This window comes from Drosophila ficusphila, unplaced genomic scaffold (assembly GCF_018152265.1).
Source record: "Drosophila ficusphila isolate 14025-0441.05 unplaced genomic scaffold, ASM1815226v1 contig_286, whole genome shotgun sequence".
NCBI classification, from domain to species: Eukaryota; Metazoa; Arthropoda; class Insecta; order Diptera; family Drosophilidae; genus Drosophila; species Drosophila ficusphila.
The window spans coordinates 384,257-401,882 of record NW_025064189.1 but is presented as its reverse complement, the minus strand read 5'-3'; the positions used below and the strand labels follow the sequence as shown (position 1 = coordinate 401,882).

At 38.7% G+C, this 17,626-nt stretch overlaps 3 protein-coding genes across 4 annotated transcripts in view; 2 read left to right on the top strand and 1 right to left on the bottom strand.

Moving 5' to 3' along the window:
* LOC108087448 (venom dipeptidyl peptidase 4) overlaps window positions 1-17,626 on the top strand; it is a 76,407-nt gene that overhangs the window by 46,634 nt on the left and 12,147 nt on the right. Inside the window, exon 2 of one of the 2 annotated variants that reach the window (XM_017184804.2) lies at window positions 15,963-16,072. The exons of the other annotated variant lie outside the window; for it this stretch is intronic. Within the exon in view, the coding sequence (XP_017040293.1) occupies window positions 16,025-16,072 (48 nt within the window). The 5' untranslated portion in view covers window positions 15,963-16,024. The remainder of the gene's footprint in view (window positions 1-15,962; window positions 16,073-17,626) is intronic. 2 annotated transcript variants of the gene reach the window in all.
* On the top strand, window positions 8,400-9,017 carry LOC108087460 (thioredoxin-2). The gene has a single exon (XM_017184822.2). It carries the CDS (start codon window positions 8,505-8,507, stop codon window positions 8,898-8,900), a length of 396 nt encoding a protein of 131 aa, XP_017040311.1. The 5' UTR covers window positions 8,400-8,504; the 3' UTR covers window positions 8,901-9,017.
* On the bottom strand, window positions 12,319-13,187 carry LOC108087455. The gene has a single exon (XM_017184818.2). The coding sequence runs from the start codon at window positions 13,070-13,072 to the stop codon at window positions 12,434-12,436; it is 639 nt and encodes a 212-aa protein (XP_017040307.1). The 5' UTR covers window positions 13,073-13,187; the 3' UTR covers window positions 12,319-12,433.

Genomic DNA, 17,626 nt, shown 5'->3' with positions numbered 1-17,626 from the left:
CTAATTGAGCCATTTAATTGTCATATAAATCTCGAATTTTATCGCTTTGAGACAGCCAAAGGAGCAACCGCAGAGCCAGAAGTTCCCAGGAGACAAAACCGGGTGATGGGGCAGCAATAACAACTTTAATTTGACTTCGCTGAACTTGAATCTGGCCATAAGAAGCGACTCCTTGTATATCGTAAACATTTACGATATTCAATAAACTTTTATTCCCGACTGGGCTGGTCATTTTAAAGTTTTTATATATATTTTGTTCGCCGCCTTTGGACAAACTGGCGCTGGTAAAACAGTTAATTGAAGTGCGTACTTGAGGGCACCGAATGGCTTATATTGGCCAGAAAAGGGGAAAGCTTTATGTACTCTTGGCCAGTAGTTGGCTTCCTCGTTTCGATTTTTTTTTTTTTTTTTGACTTCGTTCCTCTAAGGCTTTTCTCCCTTTTATTTCTCTGTTGTCCCTTTTTTTAGCCAACTAAGCTGCAACTCATGAGCGGACAATTTGCAGCCGTCGAGCCGGACTCAGAACCGTTTCCTCCATTTAAAAATATTTTTTTGTTTCAGCTCGTTTCTGCTTGCCTGCCCTACAAATCCCCAAAGCTGTAAATGGAATCCGTTGCACATTCCATACTCTTGCTAAGGGGTTTATTGCAATACCATAACGTTTGCAACACAAATGCTATCAAGTTAGATAACAAACAAATAAAATGTCAAGAGGGCCAGAATAGTTGATTAATTACTTTCCTTTCCCCAATTAAGATAGAGAAAAATATTATATTTGTAGGAAACGCTTCACATCCCAGGTGTACCTTAAAAAATCACAATTAGAGATTGAACACTTATGAAATATTTTATATTTGCTGCGATACATAACAAATACCCGGGTGAATAAATGCCAGAATATTTACTGACAAACGGAGTCAACTTAAAGATAATAAAAATTCAAATTTCACATCCCTCATACAAGCTTATGTGTGGAGTTACATAAATTCATACCTGAATTCATTAGGGTATGAATAATTTGGTTGCAAGGATATTTTCTGCTTCGGCTTTTACGAGCTTTTTCGTCTTCAAACTTTTTTGTTTTCCCTGCCGCTTGAAAGGATTTCTTTCTTGTGGCAAAGTTGACTTTAAGTTGTGCAACTCGGTTCCGTTATGATTACATTTACTGGGCCGACATTTCCATAGATTGTGGCTGTAATTGCTGCACGTTTTTGTATTAGCCTCATTTGGGACTTTGGCCCCCATATGAAACGTGTACCAGCGCCCAAAAGTCGTCTGCAATTTCCAGTCTTTTTGCGCCTTGACATGTTTGGTCTCCTTTTAGCAACTCGCTCTCTCTCTTTCGTCCTGCCAATGTCCTGGCAAACATTTTAAACTCTTGGCAAGCCAACAGACTGCTGGGGAAAAGAAAGGGGAGCAGCAGAACCAATTCCAATGCTCATTGCCAGGCTGTTGACATTTTAATAAAAATTATTCGTCGCAATGCAGGGGAATCGGTGGAGGAGGATGCTTGCATTCTGGTTGAGAATCGCCTCCATGAGAAAGGGACCCTCGTAGGAGGCTGTGGCAGAAGTAGATAAATGATTGGAAAGCGCATTCATTGCCAGCAAAATGTGTGCTGAAATTAATGCGAGAGCAACCATTCAAAGAATCCGTAATGAAAACCGATAAACATTAGCAATGCAGCTTTCCGAGCGACTGGGCACAATAAAACGGAATGTTTAGCCTCAAAAATTTCCCCTTTTAAAAGAGTTCAAGGCCTTCAAAAAGCTGTTTTGAAAATCAATTATTGAACAAAAAAACAAAATTTTTACAACTATTTTAAAAAGTTAAAATTTAAGCTCAAACTATTCAGAAAAATGAATAATACATGAATTAGGAAAAAATGTTAAAAAAAATTTATAAATATTTTACACTCAAAATCTTTTACAATTAACCTGATAGGTTAATAAAAAAATTAAATCATTCCTTATTTATTTATTATCAATTTAAATCGATTAATACTTTTATGAGATTATCATAAATATTTTGATTGGCTAGATTAACCAATTTTTATTCATTTTTTTATACAAGTTCCACATAGTTGATTTACAAATTGCTTGACGATAAATTGGAAAAAAACAGCCAATATCCCTTTTTTGCAAAAAAAAAAAAAAAAAAAAAAAGCGACAAAATAAAATAAAATGGCCCAAAAGTCGCGCTCTTAAAATATAACCACGAATAAATTGGTCACTGAAGCTCGTAAATTTGCGCACAAAAAAAGCAAACACATTGACCTCCAATAAAGTGAACATTTTTTCACATTAAACGGGAGCAAACAACAAAAATTGAATTGACAGAAAGGAAAGCATTCCAAATGCAAATGAAAAAGGAACGAAAAAGTGGAAAGGGAAAATAAGATGTACGCAAATAAATTGCATTATCGTTGATTTGCAAAAAATTTATTGCATATAAACAAATTGCTGAGGCAACAAATCTATTGTTTGGATTTTAGTGTCTGACGGGGAAATTCGCAAAGCGACAACAACGAAAATCAAAAGGCAATCAAATCCTCAAATAACCCCGAACGAAAGAATTTCGTGTAATATAATTCACTTTTACTATTGGGACGCAAAGCATAAAAAACCAATGAAAAGTTGCAGGAAAGGACCCGCTGGCATGACTGCATAAAATATTGAAAATGTTCGTCTGTAGGCTTGGCATTAGTTGACTTTTTCTTTCAGGGAAAGTGGGTCGAAGTTTAGAAAAAAAAAACTAATAGAATTCTCTGAAATTTATGAATAAATAAAATTAATTTAAGGCACTTTTTCTAAACTACCAAACTTTGAATTTTAAGAAATTTATTGATTAAAATATTGATGGGTAATTAGCAACACAATTTTTAATTTATTGTTCCAAAGTCAGTCTTTTATTTCTAGGTGCTGTTGCATTGGCTGTCAATTCCGTAACCAACAGCTTTGACTGCTTGTTATAACCACACAGTTTCGCTTTTACAACTGATAATCCAAATTGTCGAGTCACTCGACTTCATATATCAACCATATAGATTGTTGGCCCGATAGAAACTGTACGACAGCTCCCTATCGGGAAAGCACCTCCACCTAATCTAAGCAATACCTGCCCGTGTTTCGTGTAGATTGCGTTCCCCAGTTCTCCTCAAGGTCCTCCAATTATCGCAAACAGCTCTGGAAGACCGTGAACAAACGAACCTGAGAGCTCTTCAGTCCTCAAATATTTCCGCACAGTTTGCGTTTGCAGTACTTGCACTTTTCAATTTCCCTCAAGCTCCAAGCATCGGACTAATTTTTGCTTTTACCCGGATTTCGGATAGGTGTGAGGTTAGCACGGCCAAACATAAATTTTGTAGGGTTGCTTCTGGCACGCACCAAAATTAAAACAAAAAAAACCGAAAAAAAAAAGTTAAGTGAAAAGAATGGAGGAAGTTGAAAAATTGTTTGGGTCGGTTGCGGGAAAAAAACAAATGGAGGGTGCAAATGGCGAGCACTTCCGGCGGAGACTTAAAGGGTTCTCGAGGCACTCGATGCCTTAACCTTGCCGGGTAACTAATGGGTTAAGGCCGTTGGCAAACGCACTCGTACATTCGGATTCAAGCCGCATCCGCGAGCATTTCTCGTTAGGCGGGAGACCAATTGACACTGAATTTAATTCCGCATGAAGTGTTTTGCCATAGCCTGACATTTGAATTGGTAATTCCTGTGCTCGAGATGCCACCGCGATTCGGGCGGCAGTTGCCCCAATCCCTCTCCCCCTTTAGCCCCCTTTTCGGCATCTCTGAGCCTGCCCACACCACACAACGGAAATTGCCTTTTTTGCGCGACTTCCGCTGTTGTGCGATTCCCTTTCCCGGAGTTTTCCCGCTCGGAATCCATCCAGCGATACTTCAGCAAGTGACAGCTTGCCATTGACTCATCACGGGGCTTTTTCTGGTCGTGCACTTAAAATAAATCTCAGAGCCAAAAAATTATTAATTTATTTTTTATTTAGTTTAATTTTGTAAAATCAGTTTGCAGGTTCTGTATAAATAATCATATTGATGAATAAATAAACTTTTTAAGCTTGGTTGAGTGTGACCATGTTTCTTAAGTGTGGTCCTGTTCCGATTCCATTTTATTTTTCCTCAGTTAAAAATCCTATATTTGTAAATTATTTTAAATTTGAAAGAGATATTGCTTTCCTCATTTTCTATAATTTTTGTAATTTTCTAAAAGTTTTAGCTTTTTCTAAGTGTGATCCTGTTCCTTTAGCGTGCTCCTGTTCCAGTTCCTAGTTCCAGCGACACTTGGCATGCCACGCATAAAGCTGTCAATGTCAATGTAACGTGTTAATTTCAAAGTGGTTTAGTTTGTTGACGCAGCTTGTTAGGCAGTCAGGAAAATAAGCAGGACACCGAACAGCAGCAGCAGCAGGAGCAGGAGCTGAAAAAGGACCCCGACAAGGGCAACCCGTTCGGGAAAAGAGCTACTCCTTCCGTCATCTGGAGCGTAAAATGTTGAGGCACATGTGGTTTTTATGCCAATCGTGAGCTCTGTTGGGAGTTACCCAACTGCCTTTATCCTTTTTGCTCACTGGCTGCTGCTGCTGATGATTTCTATCATGGCATTTGATTGATTGAAACTTTAGCCCGAGTCGGGGGTTAAGATGCTTGAAAAGTGGTGAGGGCCTCGGCGGAAAGCTGCTTAGGGAGCCGAAGTTTGCTGGTTGTGGCATTTAGTTTATTGAGGCATTTTGCAAGCTGTCGACCAAGTATTGGCAAAATATTTGCATTTTAAAGTGATTAATTATGGGGGAAACTCTTGCCGAGAAAACACTTTGCCTTAAGTACAGTCACGTCAAAAGTCGATTACTAACAAGGATGGCTAACAATTGAAAGGCAATAATTGGTATTGGCAAAAAGGGGTTATAAAATAACTGAACAGTAAAATAAGCTAAAGAAAACATATATTTTTTAAATCAAAAATTAAAAAGAAATATATTTTCTAATTAATCTATTCAAAAATAAAGTGGAAAAATATATACATTAAAAATTTAGAAATTATATGCGTTTAACAGTAATATAATATAAAACTATTTTCTTGAATACAAGTACTCTTAATTCATTGCTCTAAAGGAAAGCCTATGGAAAATCCTCCACATAAGTTCAGGAAATAATAAAGTAAGCCTACTGTCACGCCACTAAGTACAGTCATGCCAATTTACATGGGGTCGATAAGTACCCCGCCAAGTCTGCGCCCGAATGAAGCAATTCCAATGAGTTGCAGCCATCCAATTTGCGGATTCTCGCCGAAGCCCGAACATAAAAGGACTTGTGCCTGCCAAATTCAGTAGGCGAATGCAAATCCCATTCACACGGCTGCTACGAACGGCGAAGCACCCACAAAAGTCGGGCCCACATTAGCAGCTTGTAAAAACAGTGAATGCTCGAAGCAGAGGGGCGTGCTCGAAGTCCTGTTTATGCGCCAACGCCTCCTGTTACTCCTGTTTATCCTTCGCCCAGAGGAGCCCCAAAAGGACCTCCTTCCGCACGCCCAGGCTCATTACAAGGCTCAGCACCGCCAAATGCCAACTGTCATGTGGTTAGGGGTAAGCTCCAACGCAAAACTCCCACAACCAGAATCAGAGCGACAGGAGAAGGGGGAAAACCCGGTGCTGAGCGTCCGGGAAATGGGGAAAATCTCCTGCTTCGGCTCAGGCATCAACATTTTTGGCAGCAAATAAAATTTGCTTGTGTTTTCGAGAGATTTTCGTTGACAAAAGGCGTTCGAGCCAGGCAGAAATAAAACCGTATTGTGTTCGCCCTGGCAGGCAAATGAATGTGCAATGCAGCACTGAAAAAAAATATTCTGAAGTTATAAAAAAAATTATTTATAAAATTATGTCTATTATGACTTTGTTAGAACAATAAAGATGCCGAAACTTTTATTAGAAACTCACGGCGTTTTGAAATAGTAAAAAAAGTGTTGAAAAACATTTTTAAAATATATATTATCATTTATTAAAATATTTTTCAACTCATCGAATTATTACCAAAAACAAATTATTTGTAGAAATTTAAAATTATATCTTAAGCCTTAAGCAAGTGTATATCTTGAACTACCCCAAATAAAAAAAATCGGAAATTACCCTGCTTTTGTTTTCAACATTTTCTTTAAGTGTGACAAGGCAGGAACCGGAAATAAGAGCGCAGGAAATGGGAGCTTTTGTCCCAGCCTACAACGCACTCAAAAATCCAAATGCACGAGACTTTCATTGTCAGCCGGCAGAGCTCATAAACTTGTTAACTGAAATTGCCGTTTTGGTGTCGATGTTGGCATTCGGGCATGTCTTCTGTCTTCTGTCTTCTGACTTTTGTGTTATGTGTTCGGATTGTTCATCATTTTGTCAGCCAGCATCTGGCATTGACATGCTTAAACGTGCACCATAACACCAATTCAGTTGTTGTTCCAAAAAACAAAAGCCAATTATGTGGCCCGAACGAACACAACCACCATCTGCTGACCTGCAGGACATAACAGCAATGAGCAAGCCAAAGCTAAACTGCAGAAAGCCAGAAAATAACATTCTTAGTGGTGGGTGGGTGGTGCGGATGACTAGAATTTCTGGCTTTATCTCAAAACTTCACACTATGACGGACAAATTTCTCAGATTTCCTGGCGGTTTTATGGTCTTGAGCTGGATGTAACATGCATAAGCCAACCATAAACATCAACGTGAAATTGTTCGGAAGTAAAACCAAGGGAAATACAAACGAAATGCCTGATCTCCGAGACTCGGAGACAACCGAATTTTGATTTGTGACAAGAATCACAATAATCCTAGCCCCATTTCGACCCCATTTCGTAGTTGACCGCAAAACGCGTACATATATATATGTATTTATTCCACATGCCAGCCACATGGCGTATGCGCAATAAAAATAACTGTCTAACCGCATAACCGACTAGCCCGAGGAAACTGAAAGTCCGCGCGAGTCTTCTGTGCACTTGAAGCAATTTGTCTTCGCAGCTACGTGACTTATTCCACTCGCCCAGTCACCACTCCTCCATCAAAAGCACAAATATATGATGGCGAAATGTGTTCACCGGATGCCTATGTTATTCCCATTCCCATTCCCATCATTTTACTTTACCTTTCGCATTCGCCGCGGATTTATTTTTTTTTTTGCGGCGGCGGGAGGACGAGGTCAGCACTTTCGCTGGCGGGAACGAAAATCCTTGCTACTACCGGATGTTGAACTGATTGCACAACATATTGCGCCAGAGCTGCATACGCGGCACCCATTTCCGTTCCATTCCATTTCGTTTCGTTTCGCCGCTAAGCGCCGCTCATTAGGTTATGCAAGTTGAAAGCGCAGATGAACTAACGGAGAAAAAAAGGAACACTGAGAAAAAAACGTATTATGCAAAATATACACAAAAATGTATACTTTACTTAAATATTGAGTGTACTTGAGGAGTTTCACAAAGTTACTTAAAACACAATAAATGTTTTATTTGCCACCAATGGTTTACTTAATCAGTTTTAGGGATATAGATTTTTACTGCCTTTAAAAAAAAATCATACCTCACCGTTTTTTTTTTTTGATTTTCCTAATTAAATTTTAAATACAAACAGAAGGTTGAAATTTAGGTTGCGTTCTTTTTCGCTCAGTAGAGCCAGATGCAGCCACCGGATTATCAACGATTTTCTCAATGTCAAGTGCCAAGAGCTTAAAGAGCCCAGCGGACAGAATTTTAGAATCAAGTGAAAGATACACTTGGAGAGGACTTAGACCGCAAACAGCCACGTGAACGAAATCCCACCCAGCAAAAAAGTGTAAGGCGAAAAGAAAGCGAGAAAAGCGGGAAAAACAAGCAAAAAGACAGTAAGAGAAAGGCTTAGGTAAACACACTCTAGAGATAACGCCCCCATTGTGGCAAGCAAACATGTGGAAGCCCACACTGAAAGGGGCAGACACGGTTTAAACACACTCAAGATACTGCGGTGCATTTGTCTTAATTTGTGACAAATGCAAGACAAGACAAACAAGCTGCTAGCACTATGAAAAATGCCAAGACAATGGAAAAGCAAGCCACACCTACCCTTTTTAAACAACTTTAAGCGCTATTTATGTGTACCACTATAAATCACAGCGACAATTTGCAAAGAAAAATCATTAGACATTTAAACAGAACACATAATTTATTCTGTGTATTAAAGTGTATTAAAGAATATAATATATATATAAGTATATGTCACCAAAACTTGGCTTAAAAAGAAAAACCTTGGCAGCAAAATAAAATATTGCAAGCCAGAAAACGCCCACCGAGAAAAAAACAAAGACACATCCATTAGCATGAAATAAAGAGCATGCGCTATGATTCGCAACTAGCTAAGAACCTTTTGTCATTCTAAATTTTCAACGCCGTCTAAATACAAGTCAAAATTATTTGTTTAATAAATTGTGAATACAATACAAAACTTGGTTGCCCAATCGGAGGTGACCAATGGCCGCCCAAAAGAAGGTGATCACTGTGGATTCGAAGAGCAACTTTGACAAACTGATCGAGGATGCGGGGTCGAAGCATGTCCTTGTCGAGTTCTTTGCCACGTGGTGTGGTCCTTGTGCGTTGATCGGTCCCCGCTTAGAGCAATTGGCATCGGAATACTTCGGGCGGATGGTAATCCTCAAGATCGATGTCGATCAGAACGAAGATCTGGCCCTTCAGTACGAGATCAGTAGTATGCCCACGTTCCTGATCATCAAGAATCGGGTGACCCTCATCCAGTTCGTGGGCAGTAATGTGGAAAGAGTTGTCAGCACGGTGGAGAAGTTCGTGGGCAAGTTAGATGACTCCAAAGGAGGTAAAGCAAGAGAAACCACTACAACTCCCGTAACGTAGTTGGTGTACCTTCTTTGTCAGATTTGCATTAGGCAGCATTGTTCAAAATTAAAGTACATAGGTCTGGATAAAAATCAAAGTGTAGTATATATTAAAATGTTTTACTGATCAAGAAAAGTCGTGCCACTTTAAGGAACTTCAAGTTAAGAAAGTTTAAAGTAAGTAGGATTATAAAAACAGTTTGAGCATAATAATTTTCATGAAAATGAGAAAGGATACTCAAATGGATACTCTAAGATTTTAAAAATCCAAAATGAAATTATTTTTAATTAAAATCTGAAGCTTTGTTGTCCTGAACTCCTGCCACTTGAAGCGGAGCCGTAAAGGAGATTACCAACTAAGCAGATTTCAGCCTAGCCATCTAAAACAGTGCGCACTTCAGGTCCCAACACCCAACTCGATGAAAACAAAGGACCTTTTGTTGTCCCGCTGCAATCTGGGATATACTTTATAGGGAGCAGGCATTGTCCTAAGCCATTGTTGGTGCCCGTAAGCTGCCCATATGTGCGACTCTCGCCTGTCGGTGGCATTATTTCAATTAGATTAATTAAGCTCGGCCCGCACTGCACGATGCCTGATGTGCCGAGCGGGCGATAATTCTCCAGTGATGCTGGCAAAGCACTTAAAAACAAAGATTTAATTACTTAAATGCGGAGAAATATAGCTGTGGAGGTTATAAAACTTATTAGTTGTTTTATTAAAATAAAACCAGGGAGTTTATTAAAAGCAGGACCAAAAACTTTCCAAAGAATTTAACTCTTTTTCAGTTATAACTAAGTTTTGATAATTTGTTCTGAAAAAATAACAGATTATGAAATCTGAAATTGTGGGTTAAATTTTAGTAACTAATCTGGTGTTAATTCGACATTTCCTTGAAAGTTTTTAAATCTCAGAATTCGAAAAGCTAAACCTGTAAAATCACTTGTCGAGCAGAAATTTCAAATCGCCACCACTACAGTCCGCAGATAAATAGTGCAGTCCCATCTGGCGGCCTCAACTTTAAGTGCGAATCAGCAACAGGACCGGAAACAGTGTGACAGAGAGAGGGAGAGAGAGTGCGAGCGAGCGGGACGACTTATGTCCCACGGCTCCTGACAGCTGTAAACTGACACTTTGTTTTACTCAACCTTCAGCTGAGTGCAATCCTCTTTTTTCATTCCTTTTAACATTTCTAAGGACCTTATTGAAAACTTATTTGTCTTGCCGGACTTTTTTCGTCTTTACTGCATCCGTGGTAGTTTTTGTTTTTGTTTTTGTGTTAGCTTGTGCTTTTGTTTTCGTTATACCGTAAAATCGAAAAGTTTGCTGGCGTTTAATATGAGCAAGGATGCCGAAGAAAGAGAGAAAAAATCGTGGCAGCAAGGGAGAGGGCTATAGCGATAATAGAAAGAGACAGCTTGATACTAGCTTGACTTTCTTCAGCCGGAGACATTTGCATTTTTATTAAAATGAGAAATTGCAGCAGTTGCAGTTGACTGGGGCTGTCTCTTCCTCTTCCAGGCGCCACAAGGATGGACGAAGGGCTGTGCCCCACAAAGGGTTAAGGGGTGAAATGGGGTTAACGCGGAGTTAGATGGAATTACTTTAAAGAGATCCACGAACTGTTAAACGGCAAACAATGGAGCATTTCATTTGATAGAACTGCAAGGGAAACCAATAAAAATACGTGAATATTTTATGGTCATATAAGCCACAAACTAGCATGTGGAATATTGGTAAAGGTATTATCCACAAATTGCTGAAAAATTTCACATACATCTTCCTTTGTTGATTGGCGGAATTAAAAATTCAGAAATACCCTTAATTCAAGTATCAACAAAGGATTGCAGCTACCAATTAGCAATAAACAATGGCTGGTTTGAAAGATTTGTATTTATTGCAAGAACCCAGAAAAGAAAAACTTTGATGCGCGCTTCAGACAAACAATGGCTGGCAAATCCAAAACCATATGCTCACGGTTGAAGTGGCAAGTGGGCTGAGGAGTGGCGATGGGGGATTGGGGGGCTATAAATTTGGAACTCGACCAATGCCGAGTCTTCGGCTTGCTGCGTTCTTTGAAATTTATATGCCAGGCCCTGTCTGCTGCAATTCCCCCGCCACCCCCTGGCAGCTCCTTTGTTATGCAAGTTAATCCTTTTTATAGCTATTGTTCAGCGCATCAACACGCCCCCGTTGAAGAGCACACGCAGCCGCCCACGCCCACTGCATTTGTTTCAAAAGGAATGGTGCTGGGTGCTGGTGGGTGGGCGGTGGTGGGTGGTGAAAATGGCAAATGGGAAATGGCCAACGGGTGGCGGGCGATAGGCGGGGGCTTTGGGGGTTAGCAGCAGCTGTGGCACATGTCAGTGCATTTTTCAACGGCTCCAAGAGGCGACACTGCCAAGCCAACATATTAGCTGCCACACATGCCGCACAGTGGGTTAAAGAATGAGCTACTGGGGTGGCAGGATGGTGATGATACCATTGAGTAAGCACTGCCAAAAAAAATTATATTAGTTGCTAAAAAAAAGGTTCAACAGAATCAAATGCATATTGAGGTATAACAAAAGTTGTTTCTTAGCAAAACTGATCTGCTCATTAAAACTTTTTAATAAACAAGTGGCAAGATAAACCATATACAAATTAAAACCTTTCTGTCATTTTTAACAATCTGTATTTTCATTTCTTTATTGGTTAAATCCTTAACCAAATTTTTTTGGTTTCCAATTCTTGTTTCTATTCACATAAAAGATTTTTTTAGTGCAATTCGCAAGCCTTCAAAGTAATTCGAAAAAAATCTTTCTCCGTGTGGGATTGGACTCCGTCCGGAGCTGGTGCATGTGCAGCTACTGCTGATATCCCGAGCTAAAATCTGGCGCATGTTGCGGCCGCAGCAAGTGTTTGTGTGGCATGCCGCAAATTCATTATTATTTCCAACTTCCCGCCTCCCCCCAGACTGCATATAAACACTTTCCCGTATGAAGTGGCAGCGGCTGCTGGGAAAACTGGGTAAAAACAATGGAGAAAGAGCTTGCCAATAGATGCAAAGACCTTAAAGACTTTCAACAAGTAGCAGAAGCCGTTGCGGCAACTTGAAAGCAAGTTCCTTCGAGTTGTTATCCATTTCAGGAGACTTAGGAGATCTTAAGGAGTTTGTCAGCTGAACTTTGCAGTTGTTGAGAGGGTCGTAAAGTGCAGTCTTAATATTGGCTTAATTTTTTTGTTGTTTTATTTACTTTGAAATATTTAAATAAGTTCATTTTCAGATTTTTGTTGTTTGATTTTTGGCACTCTCCTAAATATTACTGCATTATATACAAATTATAGAAAGAAATCTGGCATAGGGATGAAAATATAGTATATTTTTAAAAGCATGTAACAAATTTAAAATCAAAGCAGCTTTAAAAATCTTAATTATTTAAATAATTTGACCCTAAAATCGTTAGTTAAATTGCCTTTAATTACGTTAAACAGAAAAGAAGCTAAAACGCTTTCCAATTTAGTTACAAAAGGCAATTGTATTTCCAAAGTCTAAAAACCCTTGTTGTTAACACCTAAACTGGATACAACCATTCGGCCAACTGAGGGGGAACAGTGGGCTTCTGCACCTTGCCTTTGCCCTTGACCTCCTCCTCATCGCTGCTGCACTGACTACAATCGCTGACGCTGTTCCCTCGCCGAAGAGCCTGCTCCTTGGGATCCCTCATCTCCAAATCGCCGAAATCATTGAGATCGAAGATTGATCCGGCTGGAAGCCTTCGTCTTTCGGCTAAGGCCATTGTCCGAAGGCGACGAAAGCGACGTGACAGATATCCATTTAAGGGCGCATGGGTCTGCATATAATACAAAAGTTGGGAAATCTCGTTGCGTCGGCGCAGATGAGTTGCCGATGAAGAAGACGATTGTAATGAGGAAACCGAACGGCGACGTCCAGAACTGGGTCTCAAATTGGTAGTAGCTCGTACGGATCGAAGATAATGTTCCGAACTGGGACTAACTTCCTGCAAGTCAGGAAACGAAGCTGTGGATTCCGTTGCCTGACTGCCATCAACCGAAGTAACCGACAGCGATGGAGAAAACTCCACCGCTTGTCTATCCTGAAGATTTAGATTGGGACTCATTGGCACCGGAACGGAAGCTATTAGCGGCTCCACCTCCTCCTCCGTAAAGCGGTCGGTTTCTGAGGAAGACATTTTGCAATTAACTTAAGCCAATAAATAAAATGAATCGAGTTGGTGCCAAGTTTTCCAAAGTAAATCGAAAGGGTTCCAAGTGTGTGTGACTTTTTCTGACTGCAAAGTGCAGTGTTGCTTTGATTAGTATTGAGCAAGAATATTGTATCGAAAGTTTTGTACTTAATGTATTTTCCAACCCTATTCAAAGCTATTTGTTAGTTAATTGGCCTGATAAGCCGGATTTATCTAAAAAAAAAGCTTTGATGCTGTTTTAACTGCATTAATTAGGTCAGCTGTTGATTATTTTGATTTCAGTCATTCAATAATCTCTTTCCTTTGGGTTTATATGAACAGTAGTTTTTGTTTATTTATCTAGTGGTGAACCGTCAACGATAAATACGAATTAAGCGAAACATACCAAAGACTCCACTGCAGCCCACCTCTAGTTTACTTTTTACACACTGTTTACTAAAGCACATATTTTAATTTCTTGAATTTGACTGAAGACCTTAAACGTTAAAATTTAAAATGTATGGATTTTACAAAATGGTTGATTACATTTTTAAACGTTTAATTTAAATGCATGTCAAATCCTAATATCCCAATTTGTATTACGAAAAAGTTTTTTTATATTTTAAACACTTACCATAAATTAAGTTTTGGTAAATCTTTACTTTATTTTGCGAGAATTTTTTTCCCCCCCAATCTATCCAGCCGTAATTAGCTGCCACTGTTGCCAATCTCCTTGCCCCAGCAGAAATTCAAATGAATTGGAGTAGATAGAGAATGCTCGTCAATGGATTTTTCTCCTTCTCGCTTTCTGTGAGTGACTGCCCTCTGGCTTTTCAAGTTAAGTGGATTGTGTAAAATTGATGAAACTTCTGTTGGTTTTTGCCCCATTCCCACCACTCTATTTTTCCCCATGTTTGTTTGTTTGGCCATCCGCTGCCTGTCGGTTGCCACTTGCAATTTCTTGTTCTCGCACTTGACAAATGCACAAATGAAAAATCAAATAGTCCGGCGAGCACATTGCATCTGCTGGATTAGCAGACGAGTTCCGCAGAGAACCATTTTGATGTGGGATGGCTTATCCCGACTCCTATATCAATAGCCCGGCGATTTGTCAGTTGAGCGGGGCTTATCCCTCATTTGGGGATAACAAATTACTTACCGCTTTTAAACTCATTAATATTTAATGCATTTAGGCAGCCCGGCAGCTGTGACCGCCACTAAAGGACATCAAATTTTATCTCAACCGCAAGTTAAGGAACTTAAATGGCCTTTTTAGCAAATATTTGTTTGCCTTGGTCAGTCGTAAAGTAACTTAATGGATAGCCAGTCGTTAAGAACTAAAGTGGGATATTTATTTGCTCAAGCTCAACAATTTTGTCAACCCAGGAATTTAAACCACATGAAAAGACATTTGTCAAGGATGTTTTTAGAGCAATTAAAACCAAGGCAATGTCTTAAGGAAAATAATATTTTATTATTCACTCAAGTCTTCAAACTATTTGCTTAAATTTTGTATTTATGTCAGCTTAAATACAAACTCAAGAAGTTCTTTAAAATTGAAAACTGCATCCTAATTGATTTAACTGGAAATTTCCATTTCCAACCCAATAGAATATCTTAAGTTTTCCCCACAAACTTCTCAGTAGATATAAATTCGAAATTTATTTTTATTTCTACCATTTTTACTATGTTTTGTGCACTCTAGAAATAAAAATGGAAAATAAGAACAAGGTTTCGAGCAATTGAAGACAGATACAAAGACAAGCTTTTAGCATCTGGTCCAGATAATCGAAATACAATCACATTCTCTACTTTGACCTCTTTCAACAACTTCAAAGTTTTTCTGGCTGCTATCTTCCGTTTGACAATTTAGAAATATATTTTATGCACATTACCACAAAGGTCGCAGCACATTTATCACGTTTGTTGTTTGACTGTGAGTCCTGTTTTTGTTTTTTTTTTCGGTAACCATTCCCCCTTGGGGATGCTGTGCTTTTATCTTCGCTTCCAGTTGGCTTTTCTCAACTCACCTACGTTGGCTGTCTCTTTATAGTCGGCTACGCAATTCAATTTATTTGGTATTTCTTATTTATTTTACTTTATTTTTTTTTTCTTCCTTTCTTTCAACGTTTTTCTCCACTTTGGGCGCTCGGGCTCACTTCGTTCATTTTGGCACTGACAATTGAAAAACCGCAGCCAGGCAGGCACAACAAACCAACCGCCAAACAAACAGGCAAACAAACGTTGATAAACGCGACCATTCTTATTGTACAACGGGGCGTATGAGTTACGAGTTATGTGCAATGCGCAGTTTTGCTGCCTCGGTTTGTGCGGCTGCCACAAAAACTTCATGGTTTGTCTTCGTTCCCTTCTCAATTCGGATTTTCTTGGTGTGTTTGTTTGCTCATTTAAATTGTTTAATTTGCATTAAGTGACAGGCAGCAGTTATTTTCTTGGTATAAATTACACGGCTCTTCGGCTACAAAATAACATTAAAAGAATGAAAAAAATTCAGTTAGTTTATTAAATTCCCTCATAACAAAAACAACATACCGAAAGATAAAATGAATAATATCCGAAAACATATTTTTAACCCGCAATATAAACAATGAATGCGAACAATGTAATAAATCTAGGCATCAATTAGAATGCCAAGAAAAATCAACGGCAACATAAAAACGTTTGAAGCAGATGCGAACATTTTTGAAAAGAATGTGAAGTGGAAAAAAAATGTGTGTAATAAATCATTGCTGAAATGTCAAAATAAATCTGAAAAAATGACGAAGGAATGTACGCGGAATGCAAAACTAGAATTGACGAAGTGGAAACCGAATAAAATAACAAATAAAATATTTTGTATATAAATAAAACCATTTTGTTCCTTTTTTTAATGCAGCTACAACGTTGAACTTAATGCAACATTAGCCGCGGAAATCTGAGTAATTAAAATCAGATAAAATGTCTGGCAATGATGTTTCGGTGACTGAAACAGCACAAAGCGATCAGGTATGTACTGGAGTTAAACTGTTTTAATACCTCTTCAAAATATCAATACAAACCAACAAAAATACCAGAGTTAATTCAAATATATCCCCAACATTGCATGCACTTAAAGCTTTTAAACCTATGAATATAGTTCGGTAATGAAACCTTTTTGAATTCACGTAATTTAAGTACCGACTTTTATTTGCATACTCACAGTTTGTTTGCGGCATGATATATTTGCTATGATTTTAGCAGACCAATTTTTGGTTGCATTTTGATCCGGATATTTACCGAAAACCTTTGTTTGTGCTGCATATTTCATGGTTGCCCTCGCAAGAAGGGCTTAGGGCATGAAAAGTGGTTGAATGATATCACATTCCCTTTCTGTTTGAATATTCATTTTACCCACAATGATTTTTCTATGTGTGTTTTTTTTTCTGCATAAATTATGGTCATATTTAAGGGAATTCTCTGCGTTATTCTCGTGGCACTTAAAACATATTTATGCATTTGGTTATTTTGTAGAAGTTTTATTGCCTACATTTGGGTGTCGGCCACACGTATGCGTACCTCTACGTGTTGGACTTTGGGTTTGTGTGTCAAAAATATAATTTATTACAGCTACGCATTCTAATTTGTATGTTCCCGTTGAAATGAAAATGTTTTCTGGGCCAGCTAAAAGGAGTGATATGTTCCCCATGGGATGGAGTAAAGGGAACTAGATTAGGCTACGAAAATCGAACTATTATGGAGTCACCATTAAGTAGTTAGTTTATAACAAAAAAGTTTCTACGCAAACAAATAAAATAAATTCCATTTATAAGTTGTTTAGGGGACGGAATAAAAGAAACAATATTAAGATACCTCAAAATGCTCGTGAATTAGTTCTTAGAACAACTGTATACAGGTTTCGATTTTTGGGTCGATTTTTTTCACATTTTTATGATGTGACTCCTGCAAAAAATCCGAAAATTGGCTTTTTCAAAAAATTGCAAAAACTCTGCATTTAAAAGCCCATAACTTCCATAATTTAAGTGCGATTGTGGATTGGTATACCTAGTTTCCTTTCTAGTTCTTTCAATTATAGAATGATAAACCATTTCTTTTTTTATTAATTATTATATAAATGTTTTTCACTGGCCTTGCCAAACACCGAAAAAAATAAATAGGGTTTCAAAGCAAAGAAATCAATTAAAAATCTACCAAGCAGTTTTACATGTACGGAAACCTTCGAGGACAAATGTTATAAACTTTTGACCCGCTTGTGTGTAACTCGATTACGTATCAGTTATGGCGAAAATTCTTGCGCTGCCAGCGTCAATTAACGTGATTTGTTGCCATGTTTTTAGTATCCTTCAGATGGGCTGCCAAAAATTAAGCAAACGTTGCCCGCTTTTTGGCGCACTGATCAGGCACTAATCAAATAGGAACTCAAAAGCAGCCAGCCAGCGAGCCAGCCAGCTCATGGCAAATTGTTTGGTGTTTACATATCATTTGTGTACATGCAACCCCTTTCTCCGTGGAGGAGAACCGAAAGACTGCTCATTACGCCAGACGACATCGAAAGATTCTGGG